Source organism: Malurus melanocephalus, unplaced genomic scaffold, assembly GCF_030028575.1.
Source record: "Malurus melanocephalus ecotype Western Australia unplaced genomic scaffold, MMel_1.1 scaffold_112, whole genome shotgun sequence".
Classification (NCBI taxonomy): Eukaryota; Metazoa; Chordata; class Aves; order Passeriformes; family Maluridae; genus Malurus; species Malurus melanocephalus.
In genome coordinates this window covers 1,493,026-1,514,696 of record NW_026623344.1, presented here as the reverse complement: position 1 = coordinate 1,514,696, position 21,671 = coordinate 1,493,026, and the positions used below count along the sequence as shown (strand labels likewise).

Sequence of the window (21,671 nt, the reverse complement as noted above, 5' to 3'; positions counted from 1 at the left end):
GAATAATTTGCTGAACACTATCACTATCACCTTTTAAGTTGAATCTGATAAAAAATATTTTATAGCACACACATTGTAAAATTAGTTCCCTCACTGTGCCAAATATTTATGAACTCSAAGTACTATGAATTAAATTTGTCTTGTTTCATTATTATTACTTTTTGTGTAAGCCATTATTTMAGTTTTTATAACTTTATTATGCTTATCTTGGAACTTAAATTATTTTATTTAACTTGTAAATAGAAGAAAGTCTGACATATACCTCTTAGTCTCTTCAAAGCACATTTTAAATCAATTCAAATAAAAATCCTAAATGGTTGCTTAGAACTATTTAACCATTACAAATTTTATTCAATTTTAATATRTGAAAAGTGAACTTAAATGGGGACTATACACAAGATGCAAAATAAAGACAGCTGACACGAGATCCATAAGTCTCCAATTAAAGTTTGTTCAATAGAGAYTTTCAAAAGACAACTGCACCTTTCTTTCTCCAAAATTTTAAGTCAGGGGTCACTCACATCATCCCTCCAATCACAACCCTTCAAAGAACTATGAAATATTTAATTTACTCTTCTTACAAATACCRCACACAACCAACTGCCTTCCACTTGATCTGCACATTGCAATTCAGTAGCAGGTAAGTGACWGAAAGTTGACAGCTAAACCAAAACTGCTCCCCTTGGCTTCTTGCACAGTGAGCTCTTCTTATGTCCTAAGCCATGCAGGGTAAGACCTCATCAGCTTTTGGTCATCAGATATCTGAGGAAGATCCAAGTGGTGAAGACAATGGTGCTGATTCAGTAGATGGAACTATACTTTTCCCTCTGAATCATTTGAAGCCATTATCCCAGGGGAGAGTCTGAAGTGCTCTGTTTTGAAGGAGCCAACAAAACAGTCACGAACATTTAACATGGCAAGTGGTGAATCAGAATAGCAAGTCACTGGCAGTAGAAATTAAATGATTCTCAGATCTGTCCCTCTTGACACAGGTATGGGTTCTTGTGGCAACCRTGGAATGCCAAACACAACCCATATCTCAAATATAGTAATTTTGGCTAGAAAAGCAACCAATTCAGACAGAATCAGCTGGGCAGAATGAGATGCCCAGTGCTTAGAATCATAACAAAAGATAATTTTCCATATACATCAACACTCCCAGTGTTGTTAGAGCTGCAAACCTGGCAGCAGTTTTTTTTGTTTGAATAGTGCTAATGGGTGTGGATCAACACCATGTGTGTTCTAATTTCAGTTTGGGATATTACACACTACTTGATTGTGTCTCCCTGTCCTCCCATTTTCCATGAAGGTTCCCATCTCATTTGACCTCAGCTCCAAGTACCTGTGCTTGTATGTCCAACAGGTAAACAACAGCTAAGGCAGGGTGAAACATCACCAACTCCAGTGGACCAGCCCAACCCCATACTTATTGACACCTCTGTCAATATAGACAAGACAAGAAAATGCACCCTCACAGTCTTGGAGGTCAGAATCTCCTAACATAAATATCACTAAATACTATCATCAATAAACATTTACGAAAAAACGTTACATCTTCTATTCATACTATGCATTGCTATATAACACAGTAACTTCTAAAGAAACCTTAAGAMCCATTTTCTGAGTAAAAGCCACACAATTCAAAGCATATTCCATAATTCTGAAGAGGAAATAAATGAAATCTGTGTTTAGCTTAGTTTCATTCTCTTTGGGGCCCTTCAGGATGTCCTGTGCTACATAAACTAAATATTACTCGCCCAACAGGGCCAAAACGCCCCAGTCTAGAGAAATCATGAGAATAATATGCAGTTGTGAATTTTCAAAATTTGTTTTGTTCTAKGGGGTGAGATCCTACAATAAATGCTCTCCAATTATGCAGCCATCTGAGTCATTTTGCAACTGGTGACCCTTATAATGATGGTCTCGTTTTCAGAGCCAATGTGATGCCACACAGCGATTTGTCTGTTAAATTGAATCCTTGCCTCTAGATAGATAGATAGATAGATATAAAGTTTATTTTGAAATGTCTCCTAGTGCCTCTGAGCCTGACTGATGTGAGATGTTATTTTGAACATGCCAAAGCATCTGAACGGCTCCAGTCCTTTCTTTTCAGCGTGCATTCCTTGATAAGTGGCAAAGCTTCCCACTTATCAGTCACTCAAAGTGACTGTGGCTGTCAGTTGTGTACAAAGCGCAATCAGTTTGGAAGAAGAGACACCAGCATTTTTCTTCTCAGCTTGAAGCAAACACGTTTTGACTGCTAGTCATTCAATTTTAAAGCATCTTCAATTAGGGGCGGATGGAGATATAAAGAAAACACATCCTAAACACCTCCGCCAGCCAGCAGTAAAAAATTTATTGTTATCTTCTGCTTTACCTTACTGCAGAGGCAGCAGTAGCAGCCTTTTTTGGCTGCACAACAAGAGTGCTCAGGGTTACACACACTCCACACAGACAAGAGCACAGCCATAAAGAGTTCATGCTCAGCTTCTGCAGCCACTTACACGTGGTACCTTCTGCTCCCAATGCCTCTGCTGCCTGCTGTGCAAATACCTGCACAGGCACATGAATGTGCACAGAGCTCATGCGGCACCCCACGCCACCCTCGCTGAATGCAAACATTCACAAAATCACATATGCTGCTCTACAGCCAATAAAATGCCAAACAAAACCATTAATAAGGCCATGGAAATACAGACAAGGAGGGGAAACGGAGGGCTGGCAGAAAGGAGAAGCTGCAGTGGGAAAGGGTGGGCAGCTGCATAAGGAACATTACTCAGTACCAGGGAGCTGGAAGTGAAAGGAAATGGCCAAAGTTGATGGGTGAGAGATGCAGAAATTTGAGAGGGGATCTGAAAACAAAAAGAAAGACAGGGCCCTGAAATGCCTGCTGAGGAGAGAGAGAACAAGATGAGGCCTTGGAGCACGATGCTGTCAGCTGCGATGACTGGATTCGACCGCTGGCCTTTTTCTTACAGTCTTAGCTKCTGGATTATTTTGGGTGTTTCAGCRTTCTGGCTTTTAATAAAAATATGTTTCTGGCCTTTCCTTGTGATTGTGTGAGAGAACTGGAAAATGGGAACAGTGAAAGCTCAGTAACAGAAAGTAAATTAAGAAAAGATGCTAAAACTGCAAGAAAAAAAGTCATGAGGTTCAAAACAGTGTTATAATTTGAGAACATTTGGACCAGCAACACTGGAGAAAGCAAGTGCTATTGCAATCAAGTASCTCAGCATAGGCAAAAAAGTGGATTTATCTCAGTCAAACATGCCCTTGCACTTTCAATAAATTCGAGTTCACAGAATCACAGAACATTCTGAGTTTGCAGGGACCCGCAAGGATCATAAAGTTTAATTCTTCAGGGAATGGCCCATATRGGGATCAAACTCCCAGCCCTGGCATTATCAGCATCATGCTTTGACTAGGTGAGCTAATGCAAGTTTTAAGAAGATTCCCCTGGTTTGCACTGGCACAACTACACCAGTCAGCAAATTTGGATTGTATTAGGGCATAGCAAAGGCCTGAGAGCAAACTACCAGTAGAAACTTGCTATAAGGGTTATTTTAGGAGGTAAAACCATAGTACCTTGGTGCAAAATAATACTCTGTACTGAAAGAAGTACGGAGAGAGACCTCAACAATCTTTTACMTAACTTTCCTGATAACAGGAGGAAGTGAAGCCTCACAGGTTACTAAAAGCCCTGTCGAACMCATGTTATTTGCTGAAGTTGAGAGGACAGAAAGCAATTAGCTCATTCTGACTACTAGTCTAGATTTTTCCTTTTACTCCTCCCTTTCCCTAATTCCTCCCCCAGCCTCGTCTTGTTTTCTTCTTTTTTTTCTTTTCTTTTTTTTTCCTTTTTGTGTATGTGTGTGTGTGGGTTTTTAGTTGTTTTTTTTAATAACTTTTTTCCCAGGGGATTTTTCCTGCTCAAGGGACGGCAAGTTATTCTGATAACTGATAGGACATCAGCTGCAGAGCTTTGTGAGAAACAATTGTTTTGCCTCTTCGCCGGCAACCTCAGTTATTTGGGAAGAGGTTGCAAAGTCATGGGAAAAGCTGCAGCGTGACTCCTTCTTGGGTCTCACTGAATCCAGCATGCCCTGTTTATAAGTTGCAGGAAAACAGCTGCTCCTGACACATGATGAATTTGAACAAAATGTCCCCACATCCACGAGCCTGTTCGGTTTGACTGTGCAGTCATTGCTTGTCATATCCACACTGGCAAAAAAAAAAAAAAAAAAAAACAAAAAAAAAAAAAAAAAAAAAAAAAACCAAAACAAAAAACAAACCGTCTCAGTGGACAGAGCCTGCTCTAAAAACATTTTGCAGAGTGAGGAGGAAGATACTTTCTCACAGTTTCCTACTGAAGAAAGGTCTCATTAAACTCCCACTAATATGAATAAGAGCCTTTTCACTGTGTTCAGTGGGAGTTGGATCAGGCCCTCACTTCAACAGCTTTATTGTCTTACCAAGGAAACCTTTTGTCCTCACCTCTCTCTGATATGCAAAGAGGACTCTAATTATGGAAAAACTAATACCACTCTGCCTTGCAAGGGCTTGCAAAGGGGTCGTAGCACCACGAAGCACTGCTCTGCTGWCAATGACTTCTCAGAACAGCAGAATTCCCAGGAAAATGGGAATCCAGAAGCAACAGACATTACTAAGTCTGTAACCAAGACTTTGTGTAGCGGTTGCTCATTTTTGTGCCGTCAGTGAAGATCTCATAATCTCCAGCCCTTTAAARCCTCCAGAGAACTCTGGGCTCCAGACATGTGAGAAGTTGGGAACCAGGAAAGAAATGACCCCAGTCCTTGTGGCTGCACTGAGGAGACACTGACAGGGCAAAGATTAAGAGTAAGGATYTCTACCCTCCTTATTATAAGCCCAAAGTTCTCCAAGTGTTTAGCTCTCACAGCATCCTGCTGGAGTTTGTTTTCCAGCAGAAGAGAAAAATGAAAGGTGAGCTATGCTGGAAGCATAATTTAACAATGAAAACTTGTTGAGGCAGGGAAAAAATCCTCACATTTCTTTTTGTACAACCAATTAATCTATGTCTCCTCTCAACAAGAGAGGAAAAAGAAACTGGTACTTTTTACAACTTAAACAAAAAGAATGCAAACAGGCCTGGATATCTTGCAGCCAGCTCTGGATAACYGATGATTGCTCACCTGAGCAGTTCAAAACAAACAACAAACCTAAACAACAAAAACTATTGCCATCTGCATGGGTAAATCATGGTAACTAAAGCACTCTGGAAGCAGCTCTCTACCACTGTTATGGAAGACTGGAATCAACCCAGAACTTCTTGGTGCTTGGAAAGTTTTGACAATAACAACTGTGTCATTTCAAAACTTTGCATGTTAAGTTTAAGAAATATTTTGCTGAACTTCTGTGTAACCCAGAAACCAAATCCTTCTTTCCTCCCCAAAAATACAGCTATGTTTTGAAAAATAGATCTGGCTGAAAAAAACGGACTAACCATTCTGCAGGAAATTCTAAGTGTTCAAGATTTTATGACATTCCAAATTGGAACAACAGCTTAAACCTCAGAAGGTGATGAGAATGGGAATATTCTGATTTGAGAACTTATTACTGCAGCCAGGCCTCTCCATCTACCAACACAACCCATGGGGAAAGGGACACAGCCAGCTGACAGCGRGTGGGAGGATGGAAACCTAGATCCAGAGTCACAAAGGAAAGCCTTCTTTGGAGCTGGGAGGACAGGCAGGGCAGCTGAGTGATCCAGGACAGCCAGAAAGCTTGCAGCCCCAAGGCTCATGATGTACAGAGGGGTGTGGGTACCACTTCCAAACAAGCTACTAAGGGTCTGTAAAGCTTGAGGCCCATCAAGGCCACAACAAACTTTCCACCTAGGAGCAGGCAAAGYCACATCCCACATGGCAGGTGTGATACTGAAAGGGTTAATTCAATTTTTGCCATGCCTGTGAAACTTTCAGCAGAGAACCAAGGCCTGTGAAAGCTGCTTTCAGCAAGGATGGTTGGGAGATAAGAAGAAGACATCTGGCCCAAGAATGCAGTGATAGACAGAACAAAGGCCTGAATCTCTGCGAATGTGGGGTGGGATTAATGGTAATGGGCAAATTGAACTACGGATATAGCGACTGTATATAGGTAACCCTCTAGTTGAATCATGCCCACTTTAGGTGAGAATCTCCTGTGTGCACCTTCAGGCCTGAATAAAACAATTCCCTCTTTAACACAACCTTAGTGTTGGAGAGATTAATTCCAATATTTCTGACATTTGATAATGGGTGGAGCGGGCCAGAGACACTCCTTCCAGCTCTGCATCAGAATTTAGCTGRGATCCCCTCATTCTCAGAGGTTCAAAGTTCCTCACAAAGAAAGAGTCCTATTAAAACATCTGCTCTAGCTCTGATGGCAAATGAAAACCCTCTATTAAAACACACAGAGTCATCAAATGGTTGCTGCCTGGCATTAATTGCCCTTAAGTCCCAGATAGCACTTGGTTCTTGGGCTAAGTACGCCACTCAGAAAAAAATACAAATTAGTAACCAACTACTGACAGTATTAAGCTAAAAAAATCAAACAAAACTGTGGCCTACATGTTAGAAATACTGTAAAGCAGCGCTGTTGCTTCCTGCTGCTTTGAGATTTCAGTTTTACGTTATTGGCAACCTGAAGTGTTCCAAGATCTTGAGCTGGGCTCTCCAAAAAAAATTTTGACTAAAAATCAGAACAGTTTAAAAAACAGCATTTGGCCTCCGTTTTGTTTGCCTTCTAATTTTGGAACTCGTAGTGCTCATGGTTTCAGATTTTGCCTGGAAATATGAGAGCTGGAAGTTTACATTTTGAAGAAATGAAAGCTGGCATTTTTGTCATCACATGACTCCAAGAGCTGGGGCTTGAGGGAAAAACATAAAACATTGTCAGGTTTTCTACAAAATTGTGAGATTAGCAGCATCAGTTTTATCACAATTTAGGCTGCAAGGTTGACCTATTTTATCAACAGTGCCCTACTGAATATGAATTGCTTTATGAATTTTAACAACCATATTTCATTTTAAATATAGTTCAATTAAAGTGACATTCGTCACTGAGCTTCAAAGCAAACCCTTCCATCATCATCCTGGGTTAGACTTTTTCTCTGAGCAAGCRAACTGCACGACCCCTCCAAACTTTGTGTTTCAGAGACACCCTTTGAAAAAAGACATCACTGGGGTGTACTGGGGGACTGCCTCAGCATCACGAGCATCTTCCAGGTTTCTTCCCCTCTCTGTCCCCCTGGTGCAACAGTGACAGGACCCCAGACTTCCCCAGGTYCTAGAGTAAGGGCACCAAGAAGCAGATTAAGGCCTCACAAAAGATGAATAGGCAACCTGGTGAGTTCCCTTGAGGCCCTGAAGGKCAAAACAAAACTGAATCCCAGAACTCCCTGATCTGGACTTGATGTCAGCCCACACTACAGCTGCAAATCACTACCATTCTAAAACACAATCTGAAATCTTTGGGGCTATTGATGCTCAGGAGCTCACAAAACACACATTTCTGGTAAAACAGCAGGACTGAAAGATGCAGGGGAGAAGACTTCAAATACTCAGCAGGCAGAAACTGTTCCAGTGAAAACCTTACACACCAAGATAGGCAAGACAGAAAGCAGTGTGCATGGGAGGATGCATTCCAAAGAGGCATAAAATCACATGGGGGGAGGTTTAGTTAATTATTCAGAGAAATTCAAACCTCTTCACAAAATAGATCTAGAACACCCTGAAAAGCAGAAAAAAAATTAGAAACATTTGCCAAAACACAAAATCCCATCTAGATCACATTATAGCATTTTGAGGTCACACAAATTCTCAAATTTAATCTAACCTGCAACTTTTCTCCAGTTTACTTAACTCTCTATACCAACTCCTTGTCTTCTGTTTTAGTGGCACTTCCTTCCAGTTAATTCAGAAGAGATGGACTTGGAAAAGACATGATGTCAGAGATTCACAGGCCAGGYACATTTTTCTATGCTCAAGGAACTAAAGACTCTTTCTCCAGCATCATAGAAGTACTAGTTTGATTGAGCTGTAGATACAYTGAGCATTTGCAGTCCTCTAAGGAGGAGAGAGACGTCAAGAGTCTCTCCCTGGTTCTGCATTGTGTGTGTATCTGTGATTGTGTGACGGGGTAAGGAGAGAGGGAACTGTTTCCAAGTTAGCGCACTTAGAGAAAGGACTCATAAATCATGGGGTCAGCCAGGTTATGCTTTTTTTTTAACCTTAGGGTATTATGCTTTCAATACAATATTTCATTTGCTTTCTTCTRTGTAATAATTTATCTGGAATTATGGAAACTCTTACAAGCCTAGAAAAGAATTGGCCCAAGTAAAACGAATCCTTTGTCATAAGTAAGTTGTGTTCATAACTGCAGCATAATCATTCAACTGCCCATAAGTCAAACAGTTATTCAGACTTTGTAGGAGTATTTCCCTCTCAATAAATCTAATGCTATTTAAAATCTTCAGGCCAGTGTGACAGAAGCCTGTTAGATTAATTAGAGCGAGGTCAGAAAAGCGAAACTCACAGCTACCTTGTTACAGTTTTGCTCCACCTATTATAACCCATAAGCTGCCTGTAAACTCACTGACCATTTTAAAAATGGGCATGTTAGGGTGACTTCACCATCTTAATTTGTATAAAAAGGATTATTTCTTTAGGTATTGTTTCTTCTCTGACAGTCAACTAATTGAGGAGAAATGTTTTGCTTTGTATTCACTGTCAATAAGGATTTTAAAATTTTTWWAAAAAAATAWTTTTATTTTATTTTTAATGTTTTTCCCTACAGAAAATGGGCTTCAACCAGGGTTCATGAGACTTTAGGATCACACGGCATGGAGCTGTCCAGATTRCCTTTGCAGTATAACCAAAATTTCACAACAAACAGATCAGCTCTGCAGGAATGAGAGAACAGTATTGTCTCTSTGCCTGTTCAATTCTTGACCTTTCTCATCTGACCATCCAAAAGGAGGGTGCCACAAATCTGATGGGGTTTGTGTGAAATGGACCCTGGAGGTGAAATTCTGACCTCAGCAGGGTCAATGTTTCATCCAAAATCCCTTGAGACAGACCCCCAAATCATTTCTRAGGACTGCAGCTTGTATCAGATGGTAGTTGGCTGACTTTCATTTATTACTGACTTAGGTCAAACTTGGACCAGGGATCAAGAGATGAAAGGGTCTATATCTCATTATCAATAACCAGTGTTTTCTCCACTACCCTAAAAACGACATACTTCATTCTTATCTACAAGGCCTTAAAACTTAAAAGGGTTGGGGTCAAATTATGTTACTTCAATTTATTTTTATTCACTGCTTATAAAACAACTTCCTCTCTYACTGCCCTAGCTAAATGCTAAAAATATAAATATTTTCCTTGCTATTGTACAGGTTTTGCTATTGTTTTTCTTTTAAAGTTCCATTAWAGATGGAGCATTAAAGAAAAATCTCTCCCACACACAAATAAAAGAAGAAAAAAAWAGCACAGAGGTCGAKGCCAAACCAAGCCTTACCAATCTCACAATTATTTTCAGCAAAGCCATCTTGTATAGAATTAGCCTTATAACAGAGGGTGGACCTTGCCAGGAGTTTTTCATAAATACACAAGTCCTGATACGGACAGAATGCCCTCTGAAAATGACAGAGCCARGTTTTCTTCTTTTGTGAAGCCATACAACTCCTCTGACTTGGCTGGAATTAGATTTTCTTAAATGGGTTACAATTGTGGTTGATCATTTTAGGCAASTCATTCTGAAATACTGAAGAAAAGCCTTGGAAGGAGAATCCTGTTGCTACCGAACAAACAGAACACAGTCTACAGCAACGTGCAATGCTCTATACAAAACTGCATAATTAAACAACCAGAGATTTTACCCTGATCCTAGATATCTGTAAGATGTCAAACCTCCCCTTTGTTATTCTGTGAAAACCTTCACAGGCAAACTGATTTGCATTGTTCCCAAAACAGGGGCATGCACATGGAAGAAAAGTAATGAAATACAGTCAATGGCATGAAAGGAAACTTCTGAATACATTAAGGAAGAAAGAGGCTAAATAAAGTTTACTGGTTGTGCTGGGTTAACAGCTTTTTCTACTATTGGCAATAAACCTATAGATACCAGGGACTTACACAGTYGCTCTCCTGAATCTAACCAACCTTTTGACCAGTTTCTCATTCAGACAATACTTCACCCCCAAATAAAAAATTCCAGACTTCCAACACCTCAGACAGACGGAAGGAGGTGCATTTGACCATCATTCACTGAAGAGAACTGCTTCAGCAAAACCTCAAAAACAGAGCTGTAGGATATAAATTCCAAACAAACTCTTTATGGCAATGCTTTTTCCACTCCTGAGGAAAAACAATTTGGTACTGCCAAACTTGTTTGCATGACCAGCTCCTCTAACATCTTCCTGATCCTGTAGGAACTATGTTAATCATATAAGACCTTCCAGAAAGTTACCATTTTTGCTTAATGACAGGTAAAATCCTCATGTTTTTCCATTAACGAGATGCTGACTAACWGCAGAGATTCTTAAAGAAACTATGGCAATACTGGCTGAAGGAAAGCGTGGGGAAAGGGAAAGGAAGAAAGAGGGGTAACAGGGGCATGAGAGGAGACGTGTCTCTGACCTGGATCTGYTGCTGAAGAAGATTAATTTTGTGTTGCTGCTGCAGAAGCTGCTGCTGTTGTCTTGCAATCTGTGGAGAGATTACACAGAAGAAACATGAGAGATAGATCACCATTCTCAGAGTCTGTCCATAGGAAACTTCCACCTTGCTCAGGTCTTTAAACCTCTCCACTGAGCTAAGAAACCTTCAAGTGCAGGAGGTGGCAGCCTGGACTGTCGCTGAAGCAAGGGGCACATGCTCAGCTACAATTCACTGCTAATACTAGTGGGAAAGGGAATCTTACAGAAAATGTTATGCTGGACAGCTAGACAAGGACCTATGCAAAAATCTTACTGAAATGACACTGCAAAAAATCCCCAGGAGCTAAAATTCCCCAGGAGAGAGAACAATACTGGCAGAGAAACTGAAAAATAGGGGAGGAAGGCAGAAAAGGCAAAAAAGTAGGATGGCTAACAATACTTTTCCATTTGGCACCACCTGCTCAAAAATATAAAAAAATGGCAGTCTGACACCATGAAGGAAGGTTCTTAGTGTACTTCTTTTTTCTTTTTTTTTTTTTTTTTTTTTTTTTTTTTTTTTAATGCAGAAACAGGCACAAAGAGACTGGAAATGAGTTTGGAAAAATCACTGGCTCTTCAATGTGTGTATCAGCTGCAAGGAACTAAGGGAGCAGGGCAAGGCTACATGGCTCAACACTGAAACTGGTTTATGGAAATGGATGGAGTTGTCTTAAGTCTCCTCTCAAAGCAAAGTGCAGTTTTCCATAAGGACTTCCAGCCTCCCTCTCCATTAAATGATTTGGAATCCTATGGTGGACACATTTTATACACAGTGAAGGAAAAAGCAGACATTAACAGAATGGAATTAAGAGTTCTAAAGGCTGGAGGGAGATAAACTGTTCTCAAACTCAAAAAGCAAATTTGAGAAACTTTCATTTGAGTCATCATAAAAGCTCTGCTCTCATGAACAGCCAGCACAGCAGTACAAACATGAGAAGGAGCTCTGCTGTGTTATGTGTACACATCTCAGGGTCAGTTGGGAACTTATACATACTTACTGGGAGGAATTTTGTGCATTCTTCCCCTTAGGTATTTTCTTTTCCTTCTATTATTAGACTATTTGCATAAGAAGCACTCACTCATAGTTAGCTCCACATCCAAAAGATTAAATAAATGTTTTCTTTCTTGAGCCTTTCTTTAAGCAAGAAAAATAATTTTTATCACTACATTTTTTTGGGGGGGTGGGGCACGGCTGGTTATTTTAATTTCTGCATAATACAGAAGTATACAGAATTTCTTCAATTAAAAGAAATCCTAGTTGTCCTAATTTCTTATTGCCTTTTCCCATTGTCTTCATTTTCTTTTCCACTTTCAAATCCCTCAGCCATCCTGCGGCAACAGTGACTTAAAAGGCAGGGCAAAGGGAATAGCTCATACAGGATGTCTGTTCAGTAAAATTCTTGCCAATRCCACCTTCACTCCTTCATCTACCTTTGCCTTTTTAGCAACAGCATGATACAAATTCTCCAGCCTAAGGTAAGTCACTTCTGTTCTCCCTGTGTGCAATATCAGGCGAGGCCAAAATACCTATTGTTCAAGATAAGATTTTTAAATAATTAAAACCAGGGAAAACTGAGTCTTAAACATCTGAGGGTATCAGCAGTGGTTTAGAATCTTAAAACTTGCTTAAGTACAATACCAACACCGAATATGACAACTATAACAGATTTCAAAGAATTTTGTGAGTTTCAGAAAACTCACTGCAATTCTGTGTTAAAATTTTAAACTAGGTATCTGCTCATGTTCAAGTACAAAAGCAGACATCCATTTCTGTTAAAATCTGCACAGTGAAAATCTGTGAGAAAAGTTATGTTTTTGCCTAAAATGTTGTATGTCCATGTATGCACACTGGAACTGATCACATGTGAAAACCATGTTTGCATTTCCAGTGAGGGGCATATTTGCAAGAACTGAAAATCAAGCCTCTCTCTTCTAGAAGGAAAGAAGTCACTCTTAATCACTGACTTTATATTCTTCTCTGCTTTTTTCCACAGTTGGCAAAACCCAACCTTTTCGTTTCTCGCATTACAATCCAAGGGYTGCATTTTGTTCTTTTAATACCTATTCAGTATTTCTGAATTCAAGCAGTTTGAGTGGATTATTCAGGAGGGCTGAATTTGCCTGGGTTTTTTTTACAGATAGCTAAAAAACCCAAACAGTATTGAAAGAGAGAACAGAATCACAGAATATTCTGAGCTGGAAGGGACTCACAAGGATCATCAAGTCCAACTTTTAAATGAAGGACCCATACAGGGGTTGAACCCACAACCCCGGCATTATTGGCACCAGGCTCTGAACAATTCCAAAACGGATATATTGCAAATTAAATAATTCTGATACGTTTTTGGTTAACATTTTTCACCTTGGAGAGGAAATGGAAAAAAAATTGGGTGCCGAGCAAATTTTAGAGTATGAAGCCTAAAAGATAAACTACTGGAAAGCCCTGCTAGAAAATGATTTAAGCTGAAAGCCACTGTAATAATCACTCACCTGTTCTTGTTGCTGCTTAGCCAGCTCCATTTGCTGGCGTTGTTTCTCGATCTGAGATGCAGCCAGCTTCTTCTGTTCATCATGAGCTGCTAGCAGCTGTTCCCTCAAACTGGTCAGCTGATTGATCATACCCATGAGCTGCCTTTCTTTCTCAGCGAGGCTTTCTGGAGTCCCTGGGCATCATATGGTGGGGAGAGAAAAAAAAAAAAAAAAAAAGAGGGTAAAGAGAAGAGATGAAATTTAGGGCGAGCCAGGTTTTTATTTTGCAGCTTTACTGTAAGCAAAGTTTTAGCAGAACTGAAGAGCAGCAGCAGCATATTGCAATATACTGCACACTAAGACATGTTCCTCTACAGAAAAATGAGCCATGGAGGATGATAAATCTGTACACAGGCTTTGATCTGGTGTCCCTGTTCAATGTTTCTTTGCCCTTTCATCTATTTTCCACTGCCTTTTAATCAGATTAATAAGGTGAAAAAATACTGCCTATATTGAGAAAGTTTCAAGTTTTAAACATTGGGGATCAAAATCAACCCTTCTAGATTTGGAAGACAACTATTTTGTCAGAAACTTAGGACAAATATACAAAAAAGTTTCTGTAAGTGTCAAAGCACTGATGCATTAACATCCCTCTATAACTTTTTGTATCATCTACAGCTGCCCTCATTAGGACTAAATGATGCAGTATTTAAATTGTCAATAGCTCCTATCACTGCTGCTGTTGCCACCAAGGTGCACTTTTAAAAGAAGAAAAGTTTTTATAAACATATCAGAAAACCTGAGTTAAACACAACTCACCATCGCTCTCATTTGAACTGTTATTAGGTATTTTTTAATAGAGGAGCTCAGTAGACAGAGAAATTCACTACCTCACTTTCATAACTATTCTGAAAAAATTCATTTTCTACCCAGAAGGACAGTAGTTTTAAGGGAAGGGAAGAAAAAACTCCAGGAAAAATCAAAAGCTATGATTCATACACTACCAAAAAAAAAAAAAAGGTTCTTTTAATAAATGCAGTATCATTTGACTGTGAATTTAAAAGCTYGAAAATATGTGTAGCAGCTAATCCACAGATATCCCCAATACCACCACACCCTCTCATATAATATGAGTCAGATCCTATGAAAACCTTTCGAAAAAACCTTTAGGAAAGGATTAAGGCTATCAGTGTCAATGCCTCCTCTGAAAATAGCCTTCTTTTGGGACTACCCTGCCACACAAACCTCTTTCAAACACAGGAAGCATTCTTCTGCCAATGTCACCAGTGCTCTCCAAATGAAAAAAAAAAAATATTGGCGACTATACCAAACATGTTCCTAGCCAACTATCAGTCAGACATGGAAAAGAGCTACTGGTAATAGCTCATTTAGTCTACCCCCCTGCCAGTGCAGGAATGTTCCCCACAATATATTTACTACAGYTTTCTACATTGGATTGAAATGTCTGAAATGGTGAATCATCTACTGCTTGCTTTGAAAGGCTGTACCTCAGCTGTAGAGGCAGCACTGGGAGGRCTCTTTCCTTGATAGTTAGCTTAATTCACTTTTTTTTTTTTTTTTACTTTTACCTAATTTCAATGCTGTGATCCCAAGGAACAGCCCCTTTGCTGCATTAGCCAAGTCCAAGCCCTTAAATCCATTTGTAGACAGCCATATTCAAGCGGAAAAACACAAAGAATCACCAGAAGAAATGTAACTAAATTGTTTTTTATTAGGGTTCTCGAAATTTCTGTGAAAATATTCTCACCACATAACAAAGAGCTACAGCAGAATATTCTMAGATATAGCCTCCAAAAAAACTGTGGTACAAGCTGGAAACTTGAGAAACACACTGAAACAGAAACCATAGGACTTTAAACCTGTTCTGCTAAAAGCTGTGAGAAAGAATGGAAGCCAGTGCTAAAACACCAACACTGCTGAAGAAAACACTTCTAACTACAATTTTTACTTCCAACGTTGGAGACAGAGAACTGCTAGAAGTAATGCATTTGCCACCTGGCTATGGAATTAATCAGAAGCTTCTATTGCTACTTTTCCATAATTTATTTGTTTTTCCCAGGAAAAAAGGTGCAATGTTTCCAAGTGGCATAGAATAATTATTCTAGAAGACAGCCCCTGCCTTGGCCTGTCCATGTGGGTTTATTGTACTGCTCCTCTAATGATGACTATCATGCACTCATACTGCCACTATAACTGAAACATCTGAAAATAAAATATTTTGTATTTATTTATTCAGCAGATATTTTATTCCTAAYTTACTGAGGAGTGGATGTGAGCATGAGAGAGAGAGAGGGGGAAAAGGTTCTAGAGAAAGAAGGAATACWCAGGATTGGCTCAGTCCTTGAGTTAGGGTAAGCAAAAAGAAATCACTGTCAAATACACCAACACACATCAAAGCTGCTCAGCCAGTACTGGTTCATCAGTGYATTTTGAGCTACTACAGTAGCTTTCAGTTGGGAATCAAAAAGCACTTTGTAAAGTTAAATTAATCCCCACCACACCTCTGAAAGGTGGAAAAATGTTTCCATATGTGTAAACTGACAGACAGAGGGGTCACACAGTCAGTTACCGACAGCGGCAGAAAAAGATGTGCTGATATCCAGCCCCGTGCGTCAACGCTCTGGCTGCGCTGCCCAGGAGGGAACAGGACACTCCATGTGCCACCGCCCTGACCATGGCACGAGTGTCCACCCCCTGCACTGCTTCTTCAGCCTGACTGACCCACAGAGCAGCAAAAAGCTCCCTTGGCAGGAAAAGAGCCACTCTATCTGAATTCCACCAATAAAGATGAAGTTCTGCATCCAGCACCAGGGCCCTCAGCACGGGAAGGACGTGGACTGGTTGGGAGAGGTACAGAGGWGGCCACGAGCACCTCTCCTGCTAGAAAGGCTGAGAGAGTTCAGGCTGCTCAGCCTGGAGAAAAGAAAGCTCCAGAGACACCTTCAAGTGCCTAAAAGGGGCTTATAAAGATGGGGACAAACTTTATAGCAGGGCCTGCTGTGACAGGACAGGAGGCGATGGTTTTAAACTGAAAGAGGGTCAATTTAGCTTGGATATAAAGAAGAAATTGTTTACAGTAAGGGCGGTAAAGCACTGGAACAGCTTGTCCAGAGAGGTGGTGGATGTCCCGCCTTGGAAATGTTCCAGGGCAGGTTGGATAGGGCTTTGAACCACCTGGTGCAGTGAAAGGTGTCCCTGCCCATTGCAGGGGGCTTGGACCTGGTAACCTTCCAAGCCAAACTATGACTCTATGAACTGAGAGCAAGCACGCAGCGCAATGAAATGCCAATGCAGACACCAAAATCACAGGCACACTGGGGCCATACAGCCAGGGACTAATCCCCTCAGTCTCTTCATCATTATTCAGTTTTGAAAAAAAAATCTGAAATGCCCAAAAGGGGTGTTTTATGTYCTACCTTAGTAAGTACAATGCATAATTCCCTGGGTTTAAACAGCTGGAGTGGAAGTAGCCTGACAAAAGGCAGACTTGCATTATATTTCTCAAGCTATTTCAATTTGCTAATAAACCAAAAGGGAAAATTTATCAGCATCAACTTTAAAAAAAAAAAATCTTGTGTTGGAGAATACTTTCTGGAAAACATGGTTTAGTAGGTACTTTATTTTCACATGACTAAGCCATCCTTCCAGTAACTGGAATAGTACTTAATGATAATTTCAGTTCTTTGAGGTAGTAATTCCTTRCAAAATGAGTACTTGGACAGCCATACTCCTGGGTGACCTGCACAAAACCAGAAGCAAAAAAGATCCGCTATGTGGCTCTACTGGGAGATGGTGAATTCTGGGTAGATTTCCCCTTGTCTTACCCACACAYCTATATAAGCCCCACTGATGATGAATCAAAGTTTTGAGGTATCTTGCAGGTAATCGGTGGCTCATAAATGTGTGAAAATGAAAAAAAAGGGAAGTACTTGAGTGAGACCGTCTTGATAAAAACGTAAAGTGTTTGCATTTAGTTCTAAGTCTGGTACATTTTATGTGAGCCTTATTACACAGCACACCTTTTCTAGAATTGCCTTCATGGAAATAGCTGACAAAAGTGCCATTTCACAGTTGCCACTGCAATCATATATTTGTTGGCATAACATATGAAGGCCAAAGGATGTTCAGTGCTATTTATTTAATGGTGAGCTGAGGGCAACAGTGGGGTCACTACATAAGTACAGTTTCAGGAATTTTTCCTGGTGTATTTAAAAGTACTACAGAGTTAAGAGCTCCAGTTAGTTTTTGTACCCTTTTGTAGATGTTGTAGTTCAAGGGTAAACAAGGATGGTGGACTTCTGTCCCACCCTCACTATTTTCTCTGTCAACCTGCACAAGATCTAAACCTGTACCATCATGTGAAGTGTCTTGATAGTTAAGGGATTTCCATTTTAAGAATTCTGTAGCTTACAGGGCAAAACATGTCAGTATTTTAAGCAATTCAGCCAATATCTGAGTAAAGACAGTCGCTCAAATTATACTACTCATGAATTAATGAACTATCCACACGGCTGCTAACCCTGCTAGAACCTGGGAGGTGGTGCAAACCCCCAGCCCCAGCAGTCACCTTCTGYTTCTTCCTACTGAACTCGTTTGAAGCTGCTCCAAGCAGCACAGAGCTGGGAATGGTTCTTAAGCTGGCCTTTACACATTGCAGTGCTCTCACTCCAGCCATGAAACAGGGCTGAGAGGAAAAAAAACCCAAGTGCCCATTACTGCAGCATACAGCTTGACACCAAGCTAGACCACTTCACAGAGCTATTGAGAGAGGAGCAAAAGGAGAGTGCCGTGCTTCAATGACTGCCTCAAGAATTACTCTTAATTACCCTCAGATCCACGACAAACAGATATTGCACATTTTATGTTTAACAAAGCTTTTAACCACCAGGCCACCTGCCTTTCAGAAGATTGCTGTAGGTGCTCACACTGTTCTCTCTGTGCTATATCAGTGGAATTGCAAAATGTGGATTTCTCACAACTGATCAAAACAACTCAGGCAAAGGAGCATCAAAGTACACACTGCAGGTTGATACAGTGAAAGGACCAAGAAAAGATGCTTTCCAGATGCATCAGCTTATCCTCCATCACCATGAAGAGAGACTCAGAAAAAAAACCCATGTTTGTGGATGCAACACCCACAGCAGATGGCAATAAAAGAAGACTCAAATTAGTGGCATTCTGCATCGCCAAACCTAAACTTCATCTCAGATCAACACTACCCATAATAGTGTTTAAGTAGTAGAAGAAATTTACTCAAATGTGAAATAAACTATTACACATTCTTAGTTCTGATTCACAGTCTCAGACTGGCAGTGACAGTAACATTTTAATAAACATTAGGATGAAGACACCAATATGACCAAATGACACACTTAAAGTGAGAAAACGAACAGGAGAAACCTTGGCATATCCACCCAAAACAGAACCAAAGCAAAAAAAAAGGCAGCGAAACTGCTTTTGCGATCAAAACAGTAAATACTTTATTATAATTTATTAGACAGAATGAGAATGTAAATGAGAAATTGGGAAAGCCAATATTTTCTTTAACAGACATTTTAAGCTTTTGCTGCAAATGCTCAGGCAGTGAGAGCATTTGCTCCCAGACAGCCTACGGATGTGTATTCCGCAGGGGCAGAGCCATGGCAAGGCTCTCCTCAATCCCTCTGGCATGTCCCCATTAAACTGCTGGAATGGCATCCATCAGGGCTGCTCGTGTGCACACTCACCCAGACAGACAGTGAAATCTATCCACCAAGTCAGTTTACTATCAAAGTAATTACGTAAATAGCTTTTGAACTGTCAGAATCTGTCTTTCAAAGGAAAATCAAAGAAAACAATGTGCGAGTACAAAGCCTGGAAGACACAATAATATTGTATTATGTTCGTATCATTAACTGTGGTTACCAAAGGAAAAAAATCCTCCTGTATCTACAAAGTTTTCTAGGGAGAAAAAAAAATCATTAAATGGAAATAAGAATATTTTGAAGTACTCTGTATTCAAATAGTGTTAAGATGTATAATAATAATTAGAGGATGCAAGATAAAGCATTTTTCATTTCAAAGCACTATCTAATTGATCTTTTTAAAGACTGTTTGCAGGTAGAAAGGTAACGGTACACATTACGTTTTCCAAGAGCAGACTAAGGCATGCAGTTTTTAGCAACTTGCCKAAAGTCATTCTGAACTTTGTGAGCTGTAGGAGGTTTTATTGCTGGCCTCGATGAAGTCACCAGTAGAACTATTCCAGCAAGGCCACGAATTTCCCCACTGACTTTTAACAGTGATACATGTTAAACAGATAATTAAGTCTGCGCTTGACCCAGTTGGATACTAGGTAGAGTTTCAGCCAAGGGGACCCTTACGAATGAACCAATTACTGATGTCATCCAGCTTACCAGGCAACAGAACCATGCCACAACACAGTTTCTGTGTAACTTTACTCTGATGTAAGGACAATGTGACAAGGACTGAGCTATAGCCCATACGTGAGCTAAAGACTGAGTCACCTCCAAGCATTTCCTGCAATGGTGTGTTTTTTCAATAGACTTTTTAAGCTATGMAATGTTACAGTTTTGATACAAAAATTAAGGAGATTTTTCAAAGTGAAGAGCCAGTGACCTAAGCTGTACTCAGAAAGAGTAAMTTGCTACTAGTCCTAACTGTACTAAATCCAAAGAGTAAATATAATTATCAGTAGTTCATAAAATAAGTATCTTTTCTAGAGGATTTTCTGACAGTATCTTTCCTCCAGCATATCATTCTCATCCCATTGTGAACTATAGAGTATCATTCTCATCCCATTGTGAATTATATTTTCTTCTGCTCCTCACCCCAGTTTTAACCTTGACATATTAGACACATAAACCCAACATTACTCTATTCAGTAAGAAAACCAGGAAAGTAAAACAGACAGGCCACCTAGTCTTCCTCTACTTTAAAGCAAACTAATCTGTGTCATGCTCTCCCTTTAAAAAAAAAATCTATTTATAACATAAATTTAAAGAGGAGTATTCCCCTTCATGCTGCAGACATCACCTGAAGTCATATGTGAGGCAATGGGGAGCTGATGTTTCCTTCAGGAAAAGTAGTCTGATAAACAGATCTAACTGGCTGAGGTAAGTTCAGAATTTTAACTCTTCATTCCTCGTCTTTGAACAGTAATGTGAAATGCTTATGGCCAAACAGTAAATTATGTACTTGCTGGGATGTGTTGGTGAGTGGATGTGGGTCTGTGATCGTGCASGTGTGCAAACTCCCCTGATGCTTCCTAATCAATACTTCAGAGAGYGCTTTATTATGCACTAGTACATAGCTTTTCAGGCCACTAAATTCTGGAGCTGTCAGAACAAAAGCATCTGAAAACTGGCATTTTTTTATTAAGCATTTAAGCCAACTTTGCTACACAATGACTGTCATCACTTATAACTACCCACCTTGCTAAATTAAATTGTTTTATCTTATTGATAGGGATAGTCAGCATAATAAAAGAAAACTTTCTGACTGATTTTTACCCAGCAAGCCACAGYCAGCAGAAAAAGAAACAAGGAAAGAAAAAGGGCACAATTCAAACTGATTTGCCTGTACCTACAGATTTATGTAATGAATCTTCTCTGTTTGACAAGTAAAAACCCATTTTAGAACAGCGAGATATGGGAAAGGTATTTATTTCAGCAGACGGACAGTCTTAATCTTTTGTGTTTGAGTGCAAGGCTGCAGAATGAATAAAAACAAATTATGACCAATTACCCTCTTTTGCCATTACCAGCCTCAAGAACTCATATTCTGTGGGGACAAAAAGCTCAGCCGTCTGCTCTGTAACAAACTAGCACTTTGCTGTTTCGCAACGCTGGAAAGAAGCTGTCACGGAGTACTCTTTATTTGCAGTCAGAAAAAAGTTTTGGTACAGTRGACTGCAAACAAAGCTCGGTATTCAACCAGGTTAGCAACTTATTGTCAAGGTTACAAAAGGAATAGACAACATGTGAATTGAGACTATTTCTCAGAGTTTATTCATTGTTTTACTGTCTAGACAACAAGTTAGAACTAGGCTAGGAAAATAGCATTTGCTGCTGGAATTTTATGTAACAGCAGGAAAAAGGGTAAAAARTGTGTGTGTGTATGTGAATCTGCTTTGTTTTGACAAACTGGCAGTTGCAGCTCAGTGACATTCAGCTCTATCAGCATGTCTTTCAGGTAATTTTAGTACCATGAAGCACAACTTTAGGACCCTTTTGTCAACCAAATCTGAACAATTTTTAAATGTAGTGGTTTGGCCCCCAGACGTTTAAACAAAGTCACTGGCATTTGCTACCTTAATTAATTCTATTTTATTCTGTTTTCTCTATCAATAATCACATCTTAAAGATAAAATAAGAAACTGATTTTTTCTGATCAAATTAAGTACCTTCATATACAAAAATATAAACCCAGAACAACCCGAATTTGCTGGTTTTGCCATAAAATC

The 21,671-nt window shown here is 39.8% G+C and overlaps 1 protein-coding gene across 7 annotated transcripts in view; it reads right to left on the bottom strand.

Moving 5' to 3' along the window:
- Positions 1 to 21,671, bottom strand: part of SOX5 (SRY-box transcription factor 5) — a 282,661-nt gene that overhangs the window by 129,190 nt on the left and 131,800 nt on the right. For all 7 annotated transcript variants that reach the window (XM_057369514.1, XM_057369516.1, XM_057369515.1 and 4 more), the window contains exons 5-6: positions 13,208 to 13,380; positions 10,659 to 10,727 (exon numbers count right to left, since the gene is read on the bottom strand). In XM_057369514.1, the coding sequence (XP_057225497.1) occupies positions 10,659 to 10,727; positions 13,208 to 13,380 (242 nt within the window). The remainder of the gene's footprint in view (positions 1 to 10,658; positions 10,728 to 13,207; positions 13,381 to 21,671) is intronic.